This window comes from Parasteatoda tepidariorum, chromosome 10, assembly GCF_043381705.1.
Source record: "Parasteatoda tepidariorum isolate YZ-2023 chromosome 10, CAS_Ptep_4.0, whole genome shotgun sequence".
Classification (NCBI taxonomy): Eukaryota; Metazoa; Arthropoda; class Arachnida; order Araneae; family Theridiidae; genus Parasteatoda; species Parasteatoda tepidariorum.
In genome coordinates, this window is record NC_092213.1 from 18865622 (window position 1) to 18890773 (window position 25152).

General features: G+C 28.4%; 1 protein-coding gene across 1 annotated transcript; it reads right to left on the minus strand.

Annotated features, from left to right (window-relative positions):
• Positions 1 to 2262: 2262 nt before the first annotated feature.
• LOC107448973 (bombyxin A-1 homolog) lies at positions 2263 to 23361 on the minus strand. Its single transcript, XM_016064355.4, has 3 exons — positions 23002 to 23361; positions 4806 to 5007; positions 2263 to 3358 (listed from the first exon to the last, which is right to left on the minus strand). The coding sequence occupies exons 1-3, from the start codon at positions 23011 to 23013 to the stop codon at positions 3177 to 3179; spliced, it is 396 nt and encodes a 131-aa protein (XP_015919841.2). The 5' UTR covers positions 23014 to 23361; the 3' UTR covers positions 2263 to 3176.
• Positions 23362 to 25152: the final 1791 nt, after the last annotated feature.

Genomic DNA, 25152 nt, shown 5'->3' on the forward strand with positions numbered 1-25152 from the left:
AATATAGAATGTGTCCATTAAAAGAATTGATACTTGACTGGGTTGGCTTACTCGAAAAGGAATAGAAAGAACAGTTGTTAACTTAAACTAATGCTACGTTTCAACAACCAATCAGGATCGAGATTCCCACACTACGTCACTTGCAGGTATACCATTTTAAACGCAGACGATTTTTATTCCAAACATGATTTATTCCCTTTATTCAGTTAATACTGTTGCAAAAAATCATCGCAGTTAAATATTTCTTCGAAATCGTTAGTTCATCTAAATTCTAATAGTTTGCTTTACTTGACATTTTTACTTTCAAATTTAAAAGTAAAGCAAAAAATATTTTCAACTAAGGTACGAGTTAAAGAAGAGATTTATGGAAAAGAACATTCTAAGCTAACTGATGATATACATCAGAAAATCTAGAACAATTATGCATATGTGATTTTGATGCAGTAATCAAAGAGGTAGGTTACTTAATTCAATATTCTTGTAATTTTATCTAAGCATTTAAATAACCTTTATATCTTGCTACATTTGTATATAATGTAGATTCTAAGTATAAGTATGAAGTGTTAAATATATATTTTTCTAAAAAGTGTTTGTGTTGTTAGTGCTTATTGTTAAAGAAAATCCACTTCAACTGGTATTACAAAGATCTGTAGCATTGATATAAAAAACTTTTTATTATGTATTAACTCTCAATTATCGTAATGTGGGATTTTTTTTCACACACAATTGAATTTCAAGCAATACTTATATTTTTGAAGGATAATTATATTAAAATGGCATTAGAATTTAATTATCTATAGCAATATCAAAAACTAAATCAGTAATTTTAATTAATCGTGCTTAGTCATAAAAGTAACATTGTTCTTTACGCAACCTTTTGTCATAAGAGATATTCCATTGTAATAGATAAATAGTTAAAGATGAAAAAATTCTGAACTTCGTTAAAAATCTATGCAAAAATTAATTCAATCATGGCTACATTTAACATCTGTCAATAGAAACCATTTATCTGTATTTAAAATTAATAAAATAAATTTTTTAAATAGTTATGATCAAAATATGTTGTTGTGGCAGACAAATAAAAATGATCGTGTTTTTCAAATGCAGTTATAAAAATATGTTATTAGATAATGCGTATATTATAATAAAATTAATATATTTCATTTAATAGGAATTTCGAAGTATTACTTTGATAAAATTTAAATGCTTCTAAGATTTAAATAAAATAAAAGATAATTTTTACGTATAACAGACCAACATCTGAAAAAATATTTATGTTTTCCCAGATATATATTGAAAAGTTTATAAATTTTTACCAGATTTATTATTTAAATAATACAATTAATGTAATGCCAGTTATTATAGTTACTTGCACTGTAAAATCTGACATTTGGGAGAAATTATGTGAAATAAAAAAAGTGCGACTTTCTTAAATTAAGATTTCTCAGGACCTATATCATAGGCTTCGCTCTAAATTGGTATTTTGCTATGTAAAATTACTTTCTTTTTTAAGGAAAGTAATTCTCTCAAATAACGCAATGCTTTTCCTCTCATATACCGCTAATGCTGGTTAGTTCCATCCGAAAGCCCTCTAAGAAGGCAAACTTCGCCTAATGCTTGATTCAGGGGTTCCCTTGTCTTCTGGATAGGGTTCAAAATTACAAGGCAACGGCGTTGAACATTAGTAATCGTAAACCCGAAATTGGTCGGTTGTTCAAAGACGGTTATAAAATAAAAATGTCTGGCTAGTGTGCCCATCCTCTCCATACACACTGCAAATTTTACGAGCAGCTTAAAACTTTGATTGAAAGTGAAAGGATGAGGTTTCAAAATGTTCTTTTTTTTAAAAAACTATGCATTCTATTTTAATGAGTGATCTAAAAATTAACTCGGGAAAAAAAAATATTCCCACCGGAACAAAATATTTTTTTTCTCGAATGATTAAAAAAAAATATTATGCCAAAAACATTTAATGAGACACGAAATATTAATTTAAAAAAAATAAATAAATTTTGTACTAATTTTTGACAATTAAAAAAAAGCCCGGATGGAACTTAATCTGACAGCTCAATAGATTGCAGTTTAAAGTTAGTTTGACAGCTCAATAGATTGCAGTTTAAAGTTAGTTTGACAACTCAATGGATTGCAGTTTAAAGTTAGTTTGACAGCTCAATAGATTGCAGTTTAAAGTTTAAGTCATAAACTGTATAATAGTTTCATCCTAATACGTCATATTTTGTGAAATAATACGAACACCAAAAGTGATGATAAACATATTTAATGGAAAGCATGACAAAATATCTACATATTAAGATGTGCAGTTTAATTTAAAAATTGAAGTGCTGTGAAGAAAACACAATAAATCACACAAGAGTCGAACAGACGATTCAAAACACTCTGAATTTATAATAGGTGGTCATAGTCTTTGATGAGATGAAAGAAATTTTAAATATTCTTCAAATCCCAGGTACAAAGATTTATGCATCATGAAAAATGAATGCATCATCAAATATTTATAATCAGTGGGTAATGTTCAGTAGTTGAGCTGGCTTGCGTGTACTATATAATATTTACTATTAATTTTAAGATTTTTTTTTCTAAAAATCTCAAACGCAATCTCAATTTTTTTTTTGTTAACAATTATTAAATTCTCAAAATCGCTGATGATAATACTGCATGGTAATGAAACAATCACCGATACCTACTCAAAATAGACTTTCTATGGACACCATCCATAAAATAAACAAAACAGAACAAAAACTTATGAACACGTTTTGGTTTGGTTCTTTAATTTTTTTCCTACATTAAGGCACTTTATACGAAGCACCGAATATTAGGACAGAAAAAATTGTACTATTTTTAAATTTAAAAATTTTGATCGAATTTTTTCTTGGTCTAAGAATTGAAAAATAAATCATATTTTTTTTTTTAATTTCCATCTCTAGAAATACTGAATGTCATAATACAATTTATCGTTTACCCGCATAAATTTCCCCCATCTTTTCTCATTCTTTAGCGAAAACACTGAATTCCGGATTATCATAAACCAGGAATCCATTGTTTCTATAATGAGAAACACAATCACGGCTGTTGTTGAAGTAGTTAGAGAGGAACATCCAACCCAACTACTGATCATTATAATTCGCGGGTAGCACATCGCGTGAAGATCGTACAGTTTATTTGAAACCCGAATGATTGCAGTATGACAGCAACTGGCTGAAACTGCAAGATTTTCTGCAGCATTCATCCGCAACTCCTCTGGTGCTTCTGGGTTGTCCGAGAAAATCCAAAGCAGTTTGTGGATCGACGAATCCTTCGAATTCTGTTAGAGATCCATCACCATAACCAGGATAGTTTTCTGCAGTAAAGAAAAAATAAAACAAAATGTAATAAGAATACGGTCAAATTATTTTTTTATTTTTTATGAAGGTAATTGGTAATTTGCATGTCAAATCATGTCATTTCGTAATGTTCTACAGTTATTGTAAAATTCTTAACTGATACTTGAACAATTCATAAATTAAACTCAACCTGGCCGGATTATCGCGTTTGCAAATCTAAACCACTGTTTTAAACGGATAACAAAACTCCACATTGTTATTCACTTGATTTAGTAATCAGAATTATTTTAAGTGATAAAAAAATAAGTCTAAGCTATCACTTATAAGTATGGATATAGGATTTAACAGCTCGTTGTCAAAATAATTAGGTAAACACAAGAAAGCCTTAAAATTGAACTTAAAAGTAAGCCTAAGTTCTAAACATAAAATTTATATTTTCAAATGAAGAATCTGCACCCAACACTCTGGATTTAAGTTACATTATCGGACACTTACTAACAATCATAATAATTTCCACAAATTATAAGAAATCAATCAGAATTTGTTGCTTCACTATTTTTTTTTGCCCTGATTACTTTTAAAAATGATAGGTATGTTGAAGTATCAACGTTATACTATGTTATTATGTAAAATTTTTGGATTTATTTTAAAAATAAAATGTGGAAAACATGTTATTTTTTTGTAAAATTCGATGACAATTTTTACATCGCAATAATTTACATGTAACACTTTTTAATTTCTACTATAACATTAAAAATACAAAATTTTCGGTTGTTGTGCTCCATTTTAACAAAAATATATGTTTCCTTGATATCAAAGCCATTAAAATTTTTCTACAAATATTGTGATGTAGAAATTTCATAGTTAATTTCAAAAATTCGCTGATATGTATCTAGGAAAAGCTAATTGGGAAATAATGACAAGCCACAAATGTCATTATTTCCCAATTAGCTAACCACAAGAAAATTGTCAAATTGGTGATTCAAATAAAAATAATATTATATTGGTCGGTGCACACCTTTGGTGTTAGGTATTTTTGAAGATGTTTTTGGAGTTATATTCATTAAAAAAAATACGAATAAAAAAATATGAACACATAAAAAATCGTCTTATATATTTTTTAAAGGTACGTATGACTTTTTATTTCTCCACAATCAGCTCTTTGAACCTAAGCGAAGTGTTAAAGTTATTAATATCCCTTTCCTTATTTAATAAGTAATAATGTGTTTTATATAAAGACATTTTTTGTAGTGTAGTAATTCACATCTTTCAAACTGAATAAAATCTTTTAAAATGAAATTACAATTTCTTTTTCTTTTGTTCAAATTGGAGAAAAGAAAAAACGTTTTGAAATCGATCCCGTTAATTTTTGTAGTTTTTTGGATTTAAGAGTTTTGGATTATCGATATTTTATTCTATTTTTCTAAGCATTGGTTAATATACAGATAACATTGTTTGACCTACCTGCTACGTATGCATAATTTCTTTTCTTTGTGAGCAATTGCCTGCCTGCTGGATCATAGTATTCATTTTGGCAAACTGTTGCAAGGGCATCAACAAGCATGCTACCACATAGCTTTATACTTCGCTTTTGAATATTGTGATGCCTTGGTATTGCGTTTACAAATACAATGCTGCAGACTATTGCCACACCCAGACATAAACTCTAAAAAAATAATAGAAAAAAACATTCTTAATATAACTAGAATTTTTATAAAGTTATCATCAAAAACATTGCTACTGATAAATAGATACTACATTAACTGAGTATTTATTTAAAGCTAATAATCTTTAAATATTTTCACATAATTGAATAACATAATGAATGATATTCTTTATAAATGTCTTAGAAATTCTTTTTAGCTTATAGCTTACATAAAATTTCTTTAAGTGTTCTTATGTTCCGAATCCCCGTTTCAAATCTTAGAAAAGAAGCGTAATATTTTTACATTTCTCTAACTAGTTTCCGTCCCAAAATCAAATTTTTTATGCATTAAAATTAAAAATATTCACAAAAATTAACAAATAAAATTAAAATTTATTCCTAATTGCAAGTTAAATATGGATTGTATTACAGGATTATATCGCTTTGTACATTGAGTCAGAAATAATATAAAAGGTTACAAATAGTACGTTATTTATTTTTAGGAGCATTTAGTTGATAGAAAACCATCAAATCATCTTTTTGGTGATGTCTAAAATTTTATTTTAAAAAGATTACTTAAGAAAAGGATAGAAAGATAGCTCCTTTAAAATATTTGAAACTTGTTTTTTTACTAACGTCAATAAAGGTAATTGTTTTTAGTAAGTAATTTAATGGGAAAAATCCGTTACTTTATAATATCAAAAATGAATGCGCGTTCTCAGAAAATTTATATTAAGAATAAAATATTTTACAGTATAATCTTTAAATTTGAAATTTTGAACGGCTATAATGTATTATTTTTGTACATAGCTCTTAATTTAAAGGAGTCTTGTAATTTTATCGAAAACTTAGGCAATAAATGTTATTGGCATACCAGTTGTAGCTATTCTCTTGTTTATATGTTTCCTTGTTTAAATAGCCTTGTTTCTTGTTTATATAGCTTAAATGTTTTTCTAAAATCCCCCCCCCCCCAAAAAAAAGAAAGTAGTGTAACTTTACTTTCACAACTTCTTCAAATCATCATTCCAGCTTTTGAAACATGTTTTTTTCCAACAAAAAGTTCTTTTGTACTTTAGTTTTTTTGTTTTTTGTATTTGAATTAAAAAGCTAAATGTTTTGATCTTTTTGTTTTCAAAACACATTAAAACTTTACGGTTCGTTCGCTTAGACATATTTACTAGGATATTGCGAAATAGTTAATAGCAGAAACACTGATAGTTCACAGATATATTTACTCATTAACTGAAAGTGAAGAACAAAAACCTCCTTCATCACGTCTATTTGAACCCTAATTCTAAATTCAATTTTCCCTTTCTAGGTTAGGTTCAAGATTACGAGCTAAAAGCAGTAATCACGTGATCTCGTGAAGTACGAACCGTTTAAAAAAGAATACGTTTTTAAAAGTTGCTATCGGGTTACTTTAAATGTCATGTTTTTCTTTCGCAATGTTTTCCATAGTTGAGCCGCGGAATCGTTTATCGGAACTTGACGAAAAGTTTGCTTATCGAGATGATAGTGCGATGATGCCGCGAGCTGAAACGTAAATATCCGTGGGAAAAATTGAGTAATTCATTTGTTATTCACTGGAAAGAACAGAGAGAGAGGAAGGAATAAGAAAAATTTTTGGCTAAAAATTTCTCCGGGTTAAAGAAAACTGTTGACAAGATTTGACTACAAACATAGCTCAAGCTGTTGAGAGGCTGATGATAAGTTGTTGACTCCTTGTATCTGTTGCCTTTATTTACGATTAAAGTAGTTTTCACGCTTTTTGCTCGTTACTAAGGGCATGCGACTGAATAGAATATAGCGTAAGCCATGTATATTATCGTATTTACACAGCTTTGGATATTTATTACGAAATACGTATTTTTGTTTTTAAGGATCACTGATCAATCAACACATTTATTTCTCTTACGTGGCACAAAAAAACGCGGGGATTTCTCTCTCTAAATTGGCAACACTATAGTCATCTACAACAATTCGTTTTGTTAGGTTGTCTTAAGTAATAATTTAAAGTCGTGTCAAATAATTAGTTATAAGTTAAGTAGTTGATTGGATTAACTTTGTTAGGTTAAGTGTTTGTTTCGATTCATTTTGTTAGGTTGGTTATCGTTTTATGGACATAGAAAATAAATCAATATAAATCAATAAGACACTATGTAGGACCGAAGGTCCTTTACATTGCTTCAGCTATTTCATATCCATATCCATAAAAAGGGGTATAAAGCTCATAGAAATAGCAAAATTCACGGACTTTCAGAGTCTGCTTAAGTTAAAGAAGTAGAGGGTGGAAGAAATTCTTGCACAGCAAGTTGGGGATGAGTTAGTTCCTTAAAATGAGAAACTATTTGTTTTACATCAAAGTTTCAATCCTCAAAATGATAGAATATGGTCAATTTTTATTGATAACGTCCCTGAGAGCCAGTATTATGTCCTGCCTTATCAAAACGCTTCGTCTGTGATTGTTTAGAGGCTAAGTCTCGTTAGTTTTCATTGAAAATGAAGTAAGATCAATGCCCTACCGAGGTTTTAAAAAAAGTGAGAACTTATTGGTCACCGTGTAGAGAACTTAGATAATATTAGACAATATATCACTTGAAAACAGTTAAAATTTAAATCAAAGTACTTCTGCACATGCAAATTTGGATATTTGACCCTCAAGTTATGGGAGGGGGGGTAGCAGGAATCTGGAAAATATGGTGATGTTATTAATAGCATAAAGAAAAAAAGTCCCAATTATGAAAAGGGTTGAAGGGTTTATTCACCGGCGGGTTAATTTCCCTTTTCGCGTTTTTCTCCTTATCACTGAAACTGATTAATATATCAAATAATTTTATCACATAATTATAAAACTTGTTTTTGTATCACAATTGTCAAATTATTTTATTTTAAAACCATCGGTCATTGAACAGCCGATTCTATTTTGAGTTGAAGACTACCAATGTTCAACTCCATAGCCTTGCAATTTTGAACCCAATCCAGAAGACAAGCGAAATACAGGATCAAGTATTGAGAAAAAATTTGCCTTCGCGATGGACTTTTTGAGGGAACTAACCCGCATTCGCGTTACACGGAGAGAAAAACCGCATAATCCTCCCACGCTTAGTCCGACGGCAAGGGGACTCTTAATCCATGATCCGTAGATCCCTGAGGATATTTTTCGTAAGCACTGTGGTTGGTGTGAGCCATATGCCAAATTTGTAATGACCAGCCATCGCTGTGATTCGAACCCCGGTCACCTCATTGGGAGGCAAGCGCTCTATCCCTTGAGCCACTACTGTTCAAATATTAAATTATGTAAAAAATGAATTTTTAAAATTACTTATTAACCTTTATTTTTTATCTTAAAAAATAGCCAAAAAGTCTTTGAAGTATACGGTATGCAAATTTTTAAATCTTTTAAAGTATGCAGTGAAATAAATTGAAAAAGTGATTGAAAAAATAGCGATACTGAAGTATTTTTAAAAAAATACGTTTCTCTCCAGCCGAAATTCGTAGAATAGAAACTACCAAATTGTTACTCTCATTTATTTTTAAGCTATTCTCCATGAATTGAAAAAGTGATTGGAAAAAATAGCGATACTGAAGTATTTTTTAAAAAATACGTTTCTCTCCAGCCGAAATTCCTAGAATAGAAACTATTAAATTGTTACTCTCATTTATTTTTAACCTATTCTCCATAAATGGAAAAAGTGATTGGAAAAAATAGCGATACTGAAGTATTTTTAAAAAAATACGTTTCTCACCAGCCGAAATTCGTAGAATAGAAACTACCAAATTGTTACTCTCATTTATTTTTAACCTATTCTCCATAAATTGAAAAAGTGATTGGAAAAAATAGTGATATTGAAGTATTTTTAAAAGTACTCAAACAACAGAAATTAATTTTTACTTATCTTTTACGTGTGTGGAAGGAGTACTTTCTTGTCTGCCAAAGTTTTGCTTAGGTATCATACTGCATCGCGATTGCAAATAAGAAGAAAAAAATTTTTGTTGAATACATATTTAATTTTTCTTAAAGTCTTTGTTTCATAAAATTTAAACTAATGAGTTTTCACTAATGAAATTCGTAAGATAATTTAAGTTTATTTAAATTTTGTGAAGTGGATAAATACACAATTTAAACAGCTCAATATTTTCACGTTGCTTTTGTAACCTTTAGTCTCTCATTGTGAAAGATGGAGAATGACCGTGAATTGAAGATAAGTAATTAAGAAAAAACAACGCCCTTAATGGAGATAGATGATGTGTTTACATAATTAAACGAAGGACATCAAAGCTCAAATTTGTAAAGCTTAATGTTTAAGATTTATCTGATAAATTTATGAAAACATCACCGAACATTAGATATGCATCTTCTTTTTTCACCATTGCGTCACAGTATTTTTTTTTTACTTGTATTTTCTCACGAAAATTTTTAATAATGACATTTTTAACAGATATTGTGAATAGAAAATAATTTTGGGGTACTGTACAAAGGGCAAAACGCTACAGGACTACTAAATAAAGCAAATGGAGATTCAAAAACTGTTTGCCAGTCGTCACTTTTTTCGTCAATGGCTATCCCCTTTTCCTCACCATGTAACGCAAATGATGGTTAGTTCCATCAAACGGTTACAAAATGGCTATCCCCTGAGCCGTGATGGCTCAGGAGACAGAGAGTTCGTCTTCCAATGAGGTGAACCGGGTTCGAATCCCACAGATGGCTGATCGATGCGAATTCCACATATGGCTTGCACCAACCACAATGCTGATATGAAATATCCTCTGTGATAGACGGATCATGGGTTAGAGTCCTCTAACAGTCAGTTTAACCGTGGGAGGTGTTCATGGTTTTCCTCTCCGTGTAACGCAAATGTGGGTTAGTTCCTTCAAAAAGTGCTCCGCGATTGCAAATTTCACCCAATACTTGATTTACGAGTTCCCTTGTCTTCCGGATTGGGTTCAATATTACAAGGCTACTGAGTTGAACATTAGTAGTCGTAACCCCAAAATTGGGTCGGCAGTTCAACGACAGTTATAATTATTCTCACCATGTGTATTTTGTTGCTATTTAAGTAATTATGGAAATATTAAGACTATTTCCAAAATGTTCTGAAAATTACTTTATTTCATGTTTGCTTTCAAAAGTTTTTCTTAATTTTACAAGTGACCACTATTAACAATGCTACAACTGACCAATGGCCAGTTTTGCCCTATAGCATTGCTTCTTTTCGTACTATTTTTGATATTACTTGAACTCGCTTAGAAGCTCTTCAATTAGAATAAATTGATGTGTTGCAATAAATGTTAATAATCTTCGGCGAGTATGAACGTGCATATAGATATCCGAAAATGTCTGAACTCGTATTAATTCCCTTGATATTAATAATATGATACTAGATAAGATGTTAGGAAACTAGAATATATTTGGAAACACATTGCTGTAAGGAATATCGGGTAAGTATATACTGAAAAATGACTCTCTCTCTCTCTCTCTATATATATATATANTATATATATGGAATATATAGAGAATATATATATAGAGAGAGAGAAAGAAGCCATTTTTATGGTATAGTGCCATTGCCCGATACACAACAAATATGTAAATTTTAACATTTTCGAGATTGTCTACGTTCATTAATTTCTCCTTTTCACAGATTGCCTTATAAAAACAGTTAAAAGAATTCATTTATTTCAGTCTTTTAAAACGTTCTACGATTCAAATTGTTACAAACTAAAGGTTACAGCAACGTTTTTTTTAAAAGAATAATTGATTGTTTACTTATTTGTTTTTAATTAATGCGACTGAATATGAATTTGGATTTAATATTTATTGATTTATACTTTGCTTAGCGTGAACCTGAAAACAAGGAAAAATTGAACAAGTCTATAGAAAACAGATAAAGAGAAACAAAAATCTAAATATCCATGACACATTGTCCTTATTTGTTATTTCCGTTTATTCCGTATTTCAAAGAATAAAATTATCTAGCGTGTTTGACCTATCTGCGAGAAATAGGCGTGTGTTTTAAAACTATAATTCATACTACTTGCTTTTCTATGTATCGAACTACATAACACTAAAATATTTGTAACTCTTTTGAAAAAGTAAATCAGCCAAACAAAACATCAAAAAAATTTTTTTCCCAACACAATAACAAAATATTTGCAGATAATACCGGTAGAATCAATATTCAAAAGTAGATTAAATTCCTATTAGATACAAAAATTAAAATGAAAATTATTAAGCTGAAACCACAATATTTCTTCCATTCCACCAGACAAACAAATTAAGCCTTACTCTACGTTTCATTTAACAGCCACAACCTATATGTCCATTACCCAAGGAAGAGCATAACATAACCTAACTCCTATGTTAAATTAAATTAAATTTTTAAAGTTTTGAAACTATGCTAGTTGTAAATGGTTACATAGCCATATAGTTTCATATTCACGGTTCTTTAGCGATATTAGCTGTAAAACGGTTTCAAAACCGTAAAAGTAAGGAAATGTTCCTAACCATAACCGTTTGGCAATTAAGATGGACAGACTACAGCCGCTTATTTTACCATAATTTTGAACTGAAAATTTTAGGAGTGTAGGTTCATACTTCATTTTGCTTATGAAAGACATAGGACTTTAATAATCACCATGCATAATTAATAATATCTTGACAAACCAGGGTAATAGATTAACAGAGATGAGTGGAACGTTGCCCGATATTTCCCACACTGATGTATTGAATATTCAAACATTATTATTAATTACAAGAGCAGGCTAGAACAAATTTTGTGTTTCACAAAAGTATTGATTTATTCAATAAGGAAAATGTTATTTTTCTTTGTTCCTCAACTTAGATACTAAGAAATAAAATGAAAAAAGTAAATAAAATAAATAAAATAGCGATAAAAAAAATTACAATTAGCTGTTTCTTTCTCTGTGATTCTCAACTTTCATTCAGCCTTTCAGCGATTCAGCCTTTTCATTGTATATAACGGTTAGGTAATGTATATAATATTTCTCATTTTTCATAGTCAGCAAAAAACCACTTGTATTACAATACTGGCATTTCCTACATTGCCAGTAGCATATACACTGCATCTTTGCTCTTTATATCAATTTCAATTCATACATTTATGAAGAAGCTATTTAATATTCATACAAGTGAACAAAGGAGATGATGAGTTAAGCTTTATCTATGCATTTTATTTCAAAAATCCTTATTTAAATTCCTTCCGAAACCAAAATCCTAACAATAAATTTTGAAAAATATTTTAGAATTATTTTTATAACCAACAGCATACCATACGAATAGAAATTCAAAGAAAGTCATAATTTTTTTTACGAGAGTTGCTCTCTTAAACTGTTGTCCCATCCCAATTGTTTTAGTGAAGTAAGGCTTAAGTCATTTAAGACTTTTTCGTTCGAGGAAAGAATGTGGGAATAAAAAAAGGAAAATTTAGAAAGAAAGAACGAGCATATTTTAAAACAAAGAGTTCAAACAAACCTGGAAAGAAGATATTATACAACATATTTTATAGTTTACAATGATGTGATTTAAATATATGTAACTAACAGTTTAAAGTAGTTTTTATCATTTGAGCAATTATTTGTATCTTATTTAATTTAATTCCTAAAGATAAAGTGAAAAATATTATTTCTCCTTACTTTCATTATAAATTTATTAGAATAACAAAGCATTAGATATTATTTTTACTAATTGGTTGTATTTGAAACATAAAAATTTAGAAAGAAGGAACGAACTAAAGATATTTTGAAACAAAGAGAGCAAAAAAAAAATAATAATCTGAAAATAACATATTAACATTTGTTTACAATGATGTGGTTTAAATGTATGTAACTAACATACTTTTTATCATTTGAGCAATTATTTTTATCCTATTTAATTTAATTATTAAAGATAAAGTGAAAATATATTATTTCACTTTATTTTCATTATAGGTAAGATATTTCTCAACTGCGAGGCACATTTTTTTAATTGATTTCACTTCACAAGTTAATACATTAATGTGATGCCATACACGTTTTCTATGCTTTAAAATTTTTTTAATTTCTTAAATTTAATTTTTTTAATCATTCTTAATTTAATTTTAATTAAATTATACCAATTATTTAATTTTTTATTGCATTTTATAAAAAGTAAATATAAATATTTTATTCTCTTTTTAACTCTCAATGAACTCTTAAATCAAATAAGATACAAATGTAAAACTCATTAATTCACTGTCGGGACTAAATTTAACATCAAAATCTATTTTTAACTCTTTATTCCTTAATTTATTTTATTTCTCTTACCACAAAAATGTTTCAGTTACTGGATTATATTAAATTTCATAGTCTTTTTGGCGATAAAGCTATAACCAAATTATTTCGAATTTAATATAAATTACGGGGGTTGTGCTTTGTTTTTGGTGAATTTAACTGTCGTTAAATTGTCAACTATGGATTTCTTCTCATGCTCCTAACTATCTATTGGGAACAATTCAATTACTTTTAATTTTGAATTCTTGGCGTTAGGATTGGGGTTACAACCCATTGGTCAGACCGTTAATAAAACATCTCTACGTCACATTAAGGGAGTATTTTCTTATGATTTTGATATCTTAATGGCCATAATGTGTCTTATAATATCTCTAAAATTTAAAGCAATAATTCTTTTTATTGAAGTAATTTTGTTCAATTCTCTGCAATAGATCCTTATGTCGTAGGAAGCGCAATGTGTCAAAAATCATGACTCATAAATACCTCGCAGTGAATTTACCTCCATCATATAAATGAGAACAACACAGGCATCACAATCAAGAAAATACAAAAATCGCAATTGCTTCTCTAGCGATTTTGTAGCTACATAAGCAAACGTTTACCATTTTAGAGGAAATGATGTAAACATTATAGAAAAATAAATAAATTTTTTAAAGGTGACTTTAATTTTGGTATCTCCCTTGCACCATTCTTATTCATTTTAAAATAGGCATTTAAAATAAACTTCCTTACAATAGATTAGTTAAGAAACGGGCGCTAAGAGGATCTATTAACTTCCATCATCATTATCACAATTGGACAGACTGACCAATGTGGGCTGATGCCTTCCTCTGAAAATTTCTCCATAGCGACTTCCGATTTATCTTCGATCTTCAATTATTTTCATTAATTGCAAGAAAATCAGACCCGACTCAGGCCATCTCTATCGCGGCCCTCTCCGTTTTCTTGTTCCAGTGGGTCTAAAAAGCAATATCTTCTTTATTGTATTGTCATCACTCATTCGAATCACGTGGGCCATCCGATTTATTCTATTTGTTTTTATGCATTTAATAATATCGGATTGTTTATAAATCTTGTACAGTTCAAAGTTAAATCTCCTTCTGCAGTTATTGCTTACAATTACACCACCAAGTACAATCCGCAAAATCTTTCTCTCAAATATTGCTACACAATTTTACTCCAGTTTCGTTATTGTCCAAGCTTCAGAAGCATATAGCTTCCATAAATACAAAATTTAAAAAATAGGTATAATTTATTTGTCATAATAAAAATTTCAAATAAATATAGTTTTTTTCCAGCAGGTTTCAGAGTATGTTGCTTTTATTATATACTTAGGGATCCCGCCTCCTGCTCTCTGCGATCGCTAGATTTCGCAGATTGTTTTGCTTACTGATTGGTCGTTTATATATTTTAGCCTAGCTTTGCATGTATGATAGCATTCTTTTTAAAAGGAAATTTTTAAAATATGCAACTTATCCTAAGAAACTCTAGGTTTATAAACATTTCATTCAAATTATATACATTACGATTTTATTTAATTTAATTATGAGGCATCACTAAAACTATAAATATATCATTATAATCCTCAAAGCTCTAAATCATTATGTTATCTGTTTAAATTTTAAACGTAGTTAAAACAAAAATATAAGACAATTAATTTTTTTTATAAAGAGTACGCTTTTAGCATTTCATTAATGCAAAACTCAGTTTATTTCAGCTTTTCGTTGCCAACGTCAGATTGAGTCTATGACATTATACCTATAAGTGTTTCATTTAACAGAAATTGATTTTATTATCAATTGTTTGATCAAACAAACTATGGCAAACAAAAAAGAAAAAGATAACACAATTTCTATTTCTAACAATTACCTTTAGAGTAACTTCTAATATATTTGAATCTATTTAAAGAGTTAGTAAAATTACTCATGATATGATAGGAAGGAAACTAAAACCTTCAGAAAGTAATGGCCTTGATTTTATTCTAATAAATATATGAAAAAAACGAGAAATTTAAATCTAAAATACTGATGATTTAACCTTAATGCTATTAATAACTTTATTTTATTAACAAATGACGCTAATGGAAATTCTATTAAACAATAAGATATTTTAAGTTATTCCTCTCAAAAAATGCTACTCACGCAATTGTAAAGGCTATACTTTTACCAAATTATTGTCAATTACCTTTTATAAGAATATAGTATATCAAGACCCTAGGCACGTAAATGCAGCTCAATAAAAATTAAATGTTGTTGTTATTGTGCATATTATGAATATGATATAAAGCACTTAATGCTTATTTAAAATGTTACTAAAAAACTTTGATTTTTTTTTTGTATGATAGTTAATTTTTGATAAAATTCTGAGTTAGAACAAATCCCGAAATGTTTTAAAGTAAAATGTTACAATTAAAAATAATTTTTTTTTAGAGTCATAGCAAAATATTTATTTCAAAAGAAAAGTCTTTTTGTTGAAAAAAAAACTTAATTTTTTTTCTGACTTAACCTCTTTTTTTAAATGTTGTATAATTGTCATAAACTGTCAATTTTGAACAATATTTTATGAATCGGTGTTATGTTGTTGCGAAATCAACTACTATAGAGTTATGAGACATATAAAAATTTTCTGACTCAGCCTCTTTTTCTAAATGTTGCTTAATTATCATGAACTGTCAATTTTGAATAATATTTCATAAACCAGCGTTGTGTTGCTACAAAATCAACTTGAAAATTATTATAATACCACTTGTAATTTTTCTTTTAAATCGAATTATATTAAAAATTTACTGATTTAATGCAAAATATCGAGAAAAAAAGTATGAAAACCTGAAATTATGTGAAATTATAATAAGAAAAAATATTCTTAAAACTATTTTTATTAAAACATTATATTTCTGAATTGAAATTATTTTGTTAATTAATCTAATTACTCGTAATTAATATAATTTAAATAACACTCTTCTTCTAGATATTGAATAAAGGCATGAGATGAGATTTCAAGTTAATGTTATTAATATTAAACTCGATATGTTATCCTATTGGGTAAAACTGAAAACAAATGAATACTTAAATCTCGCAACATAATGTCGCATTTATATCGAGAAAGTAATTCCCGTGATCTAAAAGAATATTTTTTTAAAACATCTCTAAAAATTAATACTAGATATTAATGGGCTAATGTAACCGAATTTCGTTCACCAGCATATTTTTTATTGAAGTTATACTTCTTATGCGACTTCCAACAAGGTTGCGTTAAACGTTTAACGCTACATTTTTATTGGCCGGGAAATCACGTGGTGGGATCCAGTTTCCCCTCATTCATTTCCATATTGTTTTGGTTCTCACTAGCATAAAAATAATAAAAGTATTGNAAGGTTGCGTTAAACGTTTAACTCTACATTTTTATTGGCCGGGAAATCACGTGGTAGGATCCAGTTTCCCCACTCCCACAACCGTGATCCTAATACGGCTCTCGCGACCAGCACTCAAAGTCGGGTGATCTTAATGCAGCTCTCTCGGCGTCTAGCAAAGCAGCACTGAATCAATAAGTGATATCCATTCTATTACTTACTAATAAAGTTCTGGAGAGGGAGTCATATAGCTTAGCTACTATTACTACAATTAAATTCCAATTCACTAGTCTATAAGACATGTTAGCTCGCTTCTATCTTGAGCTACCCTTTGAGAGATAATGGTTGACATTGTTGGCAGCCGAGGGCCACAAAAGCTTACCGAGATATAAAGAAACTTTTGGAAAACTACACATGCTACTACATCTTAGCTGCCCCATACATTCAGGAACGTTCGGGATTATTTTTACAGTGTAATAATACTATCTAAACTAATGGTTCCCAAAAGTTGTCACGTGCAACCCTAGGGTTCCGTGTGAGTATCTCAGGGGTTCCGAGAGTGAGGACTGTTAACTAGTAACAATATTATATCCAATCTATAATCCGTAATTTCTTTAATATTTCAGGTATGAAATTAGGTAACTAAAATGCCTAGGAAAAAAGCAAAAGTAGCAAAATAAAAATAAAAAGTTTTTTTCAATAATATATTGAATAAATTATGAAAAGAATATGCCTTAAAAAATTCCAAAAATATTTCTTATCGAGGTTTTCAATTCAAAATAAAATAATCAAATTCAAGAACAAAGAATTATGCTCTTCTTATTACTATTTTTTATACTTCTTTTTAGAAAACCATAATTCCGCTTACATCATTCATTTTCAGCATATGCTCATCACATTTAATATTTACCAAGTAATTTATTTGTTTATTGATTAGTAAATTCACAGCAACTAATAAGCCCTTTTTTTTATAAACATAAAGTCGATGTTCTGTCAAAAGAATAAAATTATTTAATGTTCCGAAGCCGAAAATAATTGTTAAACACTGATCTAAACCATAGATTCTTAAAATAGGCTATACAGCTTCCCAGCGGGGAATGGTGACTCAAGTTAGGATTATCTAGGGAACGGTAACAACTTACAGGGAGGACTGATCTATATTATATAAAACACTAATGCGTATTTTGCCTGAAAGCTTATGAAATTTCTTTTCTCACTTTGGCAACGAAGAGCTGAAATAAACTAAGTGGTAAGTTGACCAGAATTTAAAGGTTAAGAGCAAAACGGTCATGCAAACAAACAGTTCTATATTTCAGTTTTGATGCTTAATAATTATGGCTTAGTAATAATGTTAACGATGCTTAATTTTAATTATACAGAGATTCGTTTTATCAAAGGAAATCAGGGACAAATAACGTTGCTCATAAAGCCTAGTTTTTTTTTATTTTTAACTTCGGTATACTACCTTAATAAACTACCTCTTTTTTTTTAATAAATTACCCACGATCAGAGGTGCAACACCCTTATCTTCAAAATATGGGGGGTTGCAGCAATCTGAAATGTATAGTCTAGGAAAAAAATTAGGCAACAGTGCGGTCGAAAGCTTAGGTCACTAAATATTAATTTCCCTTTTTTTACACCGAATAGTAACCAAAAAGTCATATGTTCAAATTTTCATTCCTCAGAAACTATTTCAGTGATTAGCTCCTTCGTTAAAAATTGCATAATGAAAAGTAATTTAAAAATTTTTATATCTGAAATTAAATAATTTAACTAAAAACTATGACCGTAATAAAAATAAACTTTGATGTATAATAAGAATAAAACATGATAAAAAATAAAATATAATAAATGATTATGAAAACTTATTTTTTCGCAGATTTTCGATAGATTTTGAAAATTGTGCGACAAAGTTATTTGTTTCTTTAACATTTCCGGAGACATGGTGAAATACACAAAATGTAACATAGCCATTAAGCAGGCCAAACTAAAGACCGTTTTTCTACTTAACCTATTGAAACCATATTTTCCAAATATCGGCTACTTCGAATAATTTGAGGGTCAAGAATCCAATCGAAAAAAAGGCATATTTATTTCGCGAAAGTACGTTTTATCTATTATTTCCTAACTTAAAGTTCACGTATTCAGGCATATTTGAGTTTAGTCCTTTGATTGAAGTCATCCTAAGAAGATTACGAAAATCCGATAATTAGATCAAAAGTTATTAAGATGTTAGCTTTATTTATTTCGTATACATTATTAATTTCATTTATTAATACATATTTTAATCGAGTGGTGCTTATTAAAGAAACGTCAAACAAACAAAAGTTTTTAGCTAAAAATTGTTTTTATGCACTTAATTTGCTCTTGTTGATTTTCGTTCTTACATTTTTTTAATAAAATGTATGTTACAATGAATTTTCAATTTTATTTATGTGTATTTGATTTGAATATAATTCTTTTTTGTACTTTTACTTGCTACTTTTCAAACTTTGTAATTCTTACTTCTTAATTATAACTTTCCCTTTGAGTACTCATTATTTTTTAAGATTTACGTTCGCTTGTATGTTTTGATATCTTAACTATTATCATGATTTTAAAACTTTTCTGTTTTAATTCTCAACGACATATCATCCCCGAACCTTAACGACGAATAACTTTATTTTATCTCAGAGAAAATGAATACAAATAGTGCAAAAATATTAACATGATCGACATCTATCCTAATCCTACTGAGACATAAGTCATGAATTATAGTCTCATTCGTGTAGGTTTTATCATGAGAGGTTTTCGATGTTTTTTTTCGATGTCTAGTGCGTGTCGAAAGTGTACGAAGAAGACAAGTTAGTCTCGAAACTTAATTTCTTGGGACTCATCTTTCAATATATTGGACAACATTTGGCACAATTTTCTTACTTATGAATTTTTATATCAAGATTTTTTTTTTCTACTTGTGTGAGAAAAAAAGTGATTGCCCATCTAAAAATAACATTTGATTTACTCCCACTGGTCGGAGTTTTTAATCAAAACGCGAAATTTTAAGAAAGAAATTTGTTTCAAGTAACCTTTTGGACACTTTTTATGAGAAAAAATTCTGCTAAAATTACCGTACTGTATGTTAATGACATTTTTGTTAAAAAAACAAACTTAACTGGTTAAAAAAGTACTTAACTGGTTAATAAAACCAAAATATGTAGGAGTTTTAACCATTCAATAAGTAATTTTTTCGTGAATATGTTAACAATTTACTGAAAATCCCAGTTTTCAAAATTTTAGCTCTTTTTAGTAAAAAATACAAAACTTTAACCGAATAAATGGTTTTTATGTTCTAAGATATATTAATAAATTCACCAAATTTTATCACATATTATAAAACCATATTTCATTGTTAATTAAAAAAAAACATCATTACGAAAGCGCTTCTGTAAAAATTAATGAGGTTTTGGTATTCCCAGAAATTCAATAAATTTGACCATATTCTGATAGTTTTGACTATACCTTTTTTTCCTCAGTGTAATTAATATCGTATTTCAGTCTCATGACAAAAATTTGAAGAAATAGACTTAAAAATATCCTACAATAGGCAAAAAATGCCAAATAATGAAATATATCATTATTTTATGTAACAATTAAAAATACATTAATTAAGTTCAATTAATTAAATTTATGTTAGAAAATATTTTATTGCATTTATGACCTAAATTATGATTAATATTTCATTTTCTGCCATTATGGAAAGCTCGGACAAGAGAAGGTTAATTTCGATTCTTCTTGGTTAGATTCGAACAAAAAAAAAAAAAAAAAAAAAAAAAAAAAAAAAAAAAAAAAANAAAAAAAAAAAAAAAAAAAAAAAAAAATACGGGACTGAACAGGAAAAGCAACCTATTCGCTATGTGGATCACTGGTAATAAAGTCAAAGTATGTCTGTGAACTAAAGTAAAATTATTGTTGTTTGTTTACCAGTGCAATCACGCAGGCAATAACTTAAATAATTAAATGAAATAAAATGAAAATAAAATTAAGACAGAGTAATTTTCGATATCTATTAATGTCTTATTGTATTAACTTGACCTATATCAAATTCAATGGTTTTATCTTTATAAACCGTAACATTTATATCGTTCTATAATTAAACAAATATACGCGCTTAGTTAATTATAAAATTTAAATCAATAGTGTTTTAGTTCGCGATATGCATGCGAAATGTCAAACTGTTCTTCTCAAAATAAAGTAAAAGCTTACAGATAATTCCGAGATATAGGTGTAAAAATATTGTGTAGAAATTTGAAAAAATTTGAAATAAAATTAAAATAAAACACTTTTCAAATTATTTTTTAAAATGCTTTGAGAGAATAATTATTTTTAGCTTTTAATCAGTCAGAGGTAAACTTTACAATAAGATGCCGTTTTTTGGTTTAATCTTACATTGTAATATTTTGGTTAAGTTTATCTCTTATTTTTTTAAAAAATAATAATGAAAAGTTTTAAGTTTAAATAACTTTGCATTCTAAAAAATTGCAAATAAAAAATTACGCGACTTCTACCACAAAATGTTAAAGAACGAAAAAATCTGCTAAACCGTAATTTTTACAGTGGTCATTGTAAAATCCCTGAATCACTATAGATAAATAATTATTACTGTAAAATATACGGTATAAAACTTTACTGGAAAAATGGTTTTTATGGTAAAATTAGTTTTATAGATGATGCATCCAGGGTATCGGTTCTTCTTACAGTAATTTGATCCGGAATTTTTTACAGTGTAACTCGTTTTAAGTGCGATCAATCTGCATACTGTTCAAAATTTAATGATCAAAAGTTTTACAAATCATAATATATATTTATATTTCTGTTCTTAAAAATTAATTAAAACTTAAATTCAAATATCAAAAAATTAAACTTATGGAAATTTCCTTTAAATAAACTAAATATATGACTTATAAAAACTTAAATTCCTTTTGAAGTATGTGATTGGTGATCAATTATTTTCAGCTGCTAATTGTTATTTATGAATCATTTATCATCATAGCTGTTAATTATTTTCAATTTAATAGAGAGGATTTTTAAGCTAAATATATAATTTGACGATATTCGTGATAATATAATTTTCTTATAATTTTCTCTCTATTGTCTTTCATTAAATAAAAATTCGAAAATTTTAACTTAGCATATTTTTGAAGGTTTTTTAATTTAAGCTCGTGATTAGTATGTATGTATACCTTTCAAAAAAGTTTCTAAACTCCATAAGAAAATTAACCATTTTATAGATATGCTCCAAACTAAAATTAAAATGTTAGATAATTAAAAATAAATAATTCTAAAATTAATTTACTTTGAAAACAGATTGAAATGAATTATTTCCCACTGCTGTATATTTCAAACATTTTTAGTAAAGTTATCTTTTTGCATTCATTAATAATCAAAAATATTTTGTTAGATAAAACTTTAATTTGCTCTCAGATTATATATTTTAACTAATATATTGTAAGTAATATAAGTACTATATATTGTAATTAATATATTGTAATTAATATAAGTACTATATATTGTAATCAGTATAAGTAATATACTATATATTGTAATTAATATAAGTGCAATTCATAACGTTCCCTTGAAGTTTTTATATCCATAAAGATAAAGCCGTTCGGTGAATCTATTTTAACAATTATATTTTTTAAAATAACTAAATTTGAAATTAAATAAATTTCAATATAGATTACTTTAAACAGTCACTTGTAATTTCGCATAATGAACTGCTTTACGAGTTTTGCAGATTGACATGACGATAGTTATTGGTGGTACTGATATTTAAATAGCTGTTATAGTTTTCTTTTCCTTATTTATAAAGTTATTAATACAAATTTTTGTTTCGTATAATACAAAAATTTTTTTACCAGTTATTTAGACTCACGATTATTATGTGTATCCAACAATAATTTCAGAGTGAATTCAACAAAAAAATGTCTGGACAATTCCGGAAAAATTACCATAAGAGTAATATTTAAAATATTTTAATAATTTAAAGTGAAAATAAAATACATCAAAAATTAATTTTAATTAAATAATTTATATATTTGCTTTTAAAAGTATCAGTTATTAATTATTTTAAAAAGTTGGCAAGGAATTTCTTCTATGATAAATTTAACATATAATAGTTTTCCTAATTTTCTTTCTTAAAAAAAAAAGAAAAAAAAAACATTTATCCAGAGTATATAATGCTGTAATTTTTGTTTCGTTCATTTAGGATAGCAATTAGTTTATGCATCGTACAAACAATCATTTCTCAGTAAATTCCACGGAAAAAGTTACAAAATATAATAATTATAATTTTAAATTATTAAAATAGGCAAAAATAATTGAAATTAAAAATAAATAAAATTTTTAAAAAATTAGCTTACTTTAAAAGCCATTGGTAATTAATTAATTTTCAGCTGTTGGACTACCGTAGGGAAGTATGGTCAGTGAGAAGAGGTTGTTTTTTCGGTGGAACTTAAGGTTGGTGGAAATCTATTTCTGTGAAGTGCTACCGGCAGTCGCCCCGTTTATATAGGCTTCTTCGTGATACCGAGGAATATCATTTCGCCTATCAAACGGAGGAGGATGAGTCGGAGGGGTAAGGCGAGGGGGTGAGAAGCACGTGTCTGGTAAACTGGGAAAAACAAAACCAAAACAAGTGTAGTTTCGGGGGTGTTAGAAGACGTGAGTGAGAGCTATGAGGGGATCGGACGTGGAGATTATTCTTGATAATAGTCAAAAGGAGAAAATAAGATGGCAAAAAAATATAAATTATGAGGGAGGGGGGGGGGAAGACTGTGAACGTAGGTTGAGGGTGCGCATGCGCTGCATCGATCTGGAACCCCCTAAAAGTTTTTCGAATCAAGAAATTCGGCCGGAATTCTTGGGTTCGTGGTTAATTTCCTGTGGGTATTAAGTTTTGGCTTCAATTTAATGAAGTGTTCTCGTATTAAGAGTAGTACTGATGAAAGAAATTTCCAGTCTGGGGTATTGTGTTTCGTCGGGTTAATATCAAAACAATTAAAACTTGTTTGGGTAGTCGATTTTTTTTTTTTTTTGAAAGGAATAATTGGAAATTGTTAATTCAAATAGGAGAATGTGTAAAAACTGGTTAACTATTTTTTCTTCATCTTCTTCGCTTCGTGCTATAGAAAAGTTGTTTTTAAAAGTTTTTAACTAATTATACCACCATAACAGAATTCGAAATTGTCATAATTTACAGTTTAATATAGAGAAAAATATTTACGCTGAACAAAATATTTTAATTTTTTGAAAATAGCACACTTCGATTTTGATCAAAGTTTATATGGTCTGACCCTAACTAACTGTTTCGATATTGCTTCTTTGTTTTGTTTTTTTTCTGTCTCTTCCTTTCTTTCTCTTCCTTTTTTCTTTCTTTCTTTTTTTTCTTCTTCTAAATGCAGAAAGCAGAGAAAATTGAAATAAGATATGAAAATTGAATTCAAAAACTTATTCATTTCAAATAAAAACTACAATTTTAAAGTTGCGAGGTGGGAGGACAAATATGAATTGTAATTTCGAAAAGCTTTTCAATATACTTTTTGAAAGTTAGTTGGATTTCAACTTCCTTGTCGTTATTTTGGTCATTTTTTGTAAATATATTTCGTGAGCCAAAACTTGACCATTAATATAGTTTTACACATTTTTCATTCAAATATATAACATTTCACTCTTATCTGTAAATATATCACGTTTTTTTCTTTTTTTGAGAATTTTAGAATCGTTATTTCATTCTTTGAGCCGCTATGCTAAGTGATTCAGCATTGATGATCATCAGATTGCGTAGCAATTTTTGGGGGTTGGCGAGAGTTAGGGAGCAGGGGGCGCAGCCCACTAGTTACACTAATTGCTAAAAATGTATTTTTATTATTATTGAAATCATCCTTTATTAAAGGCAGTGCAAAATGTTGAATTACAGTTTAAGCAACAGGTCAAAATCTCAGATAGATTGCATATAGTGTCATTTCTGTTAAATATGGACATATAAAGTTGTAACAATTCAGAGGATAATGATCAAATGATTTGTGTTCTTGATTTGATTAACTAACCTTATTAAACAAAAGTTCCCAATTTCATTAGATTCAAAACTACCCATGCTTCTCGATTTTTAAAACTTTAAAAACTTTATGAATGTAAAATAATAATTGTAATAATTTAATACTGTATGCAAATATTCTAATAAGAAATAAAACAAAGCTTTTTTCATTTTTTCAATATATACCCAGTTTTATCGACCAGGTTCAAAATTACCAGCCAGTAGCTTATTTACAAAAAATAATTAATTTATCCGCAAAAATATCGTTTCTGCACGCTAAGTTACATTGATATTCCAGCTGTATACCTATTGCTGATTTTTTCTGATGTTGTTTGTTATGCTGATTTTAAATCTGAAAACTTTTCTGTGTGTTTTGAAGCATCGACAAAAATTAATGCTTATGGAACAGAGTTAATCTTTTATTTACCACTGCGTTTAAGTTCTTATGCAATGCTATACAATGTTTTCTTCATCTGTA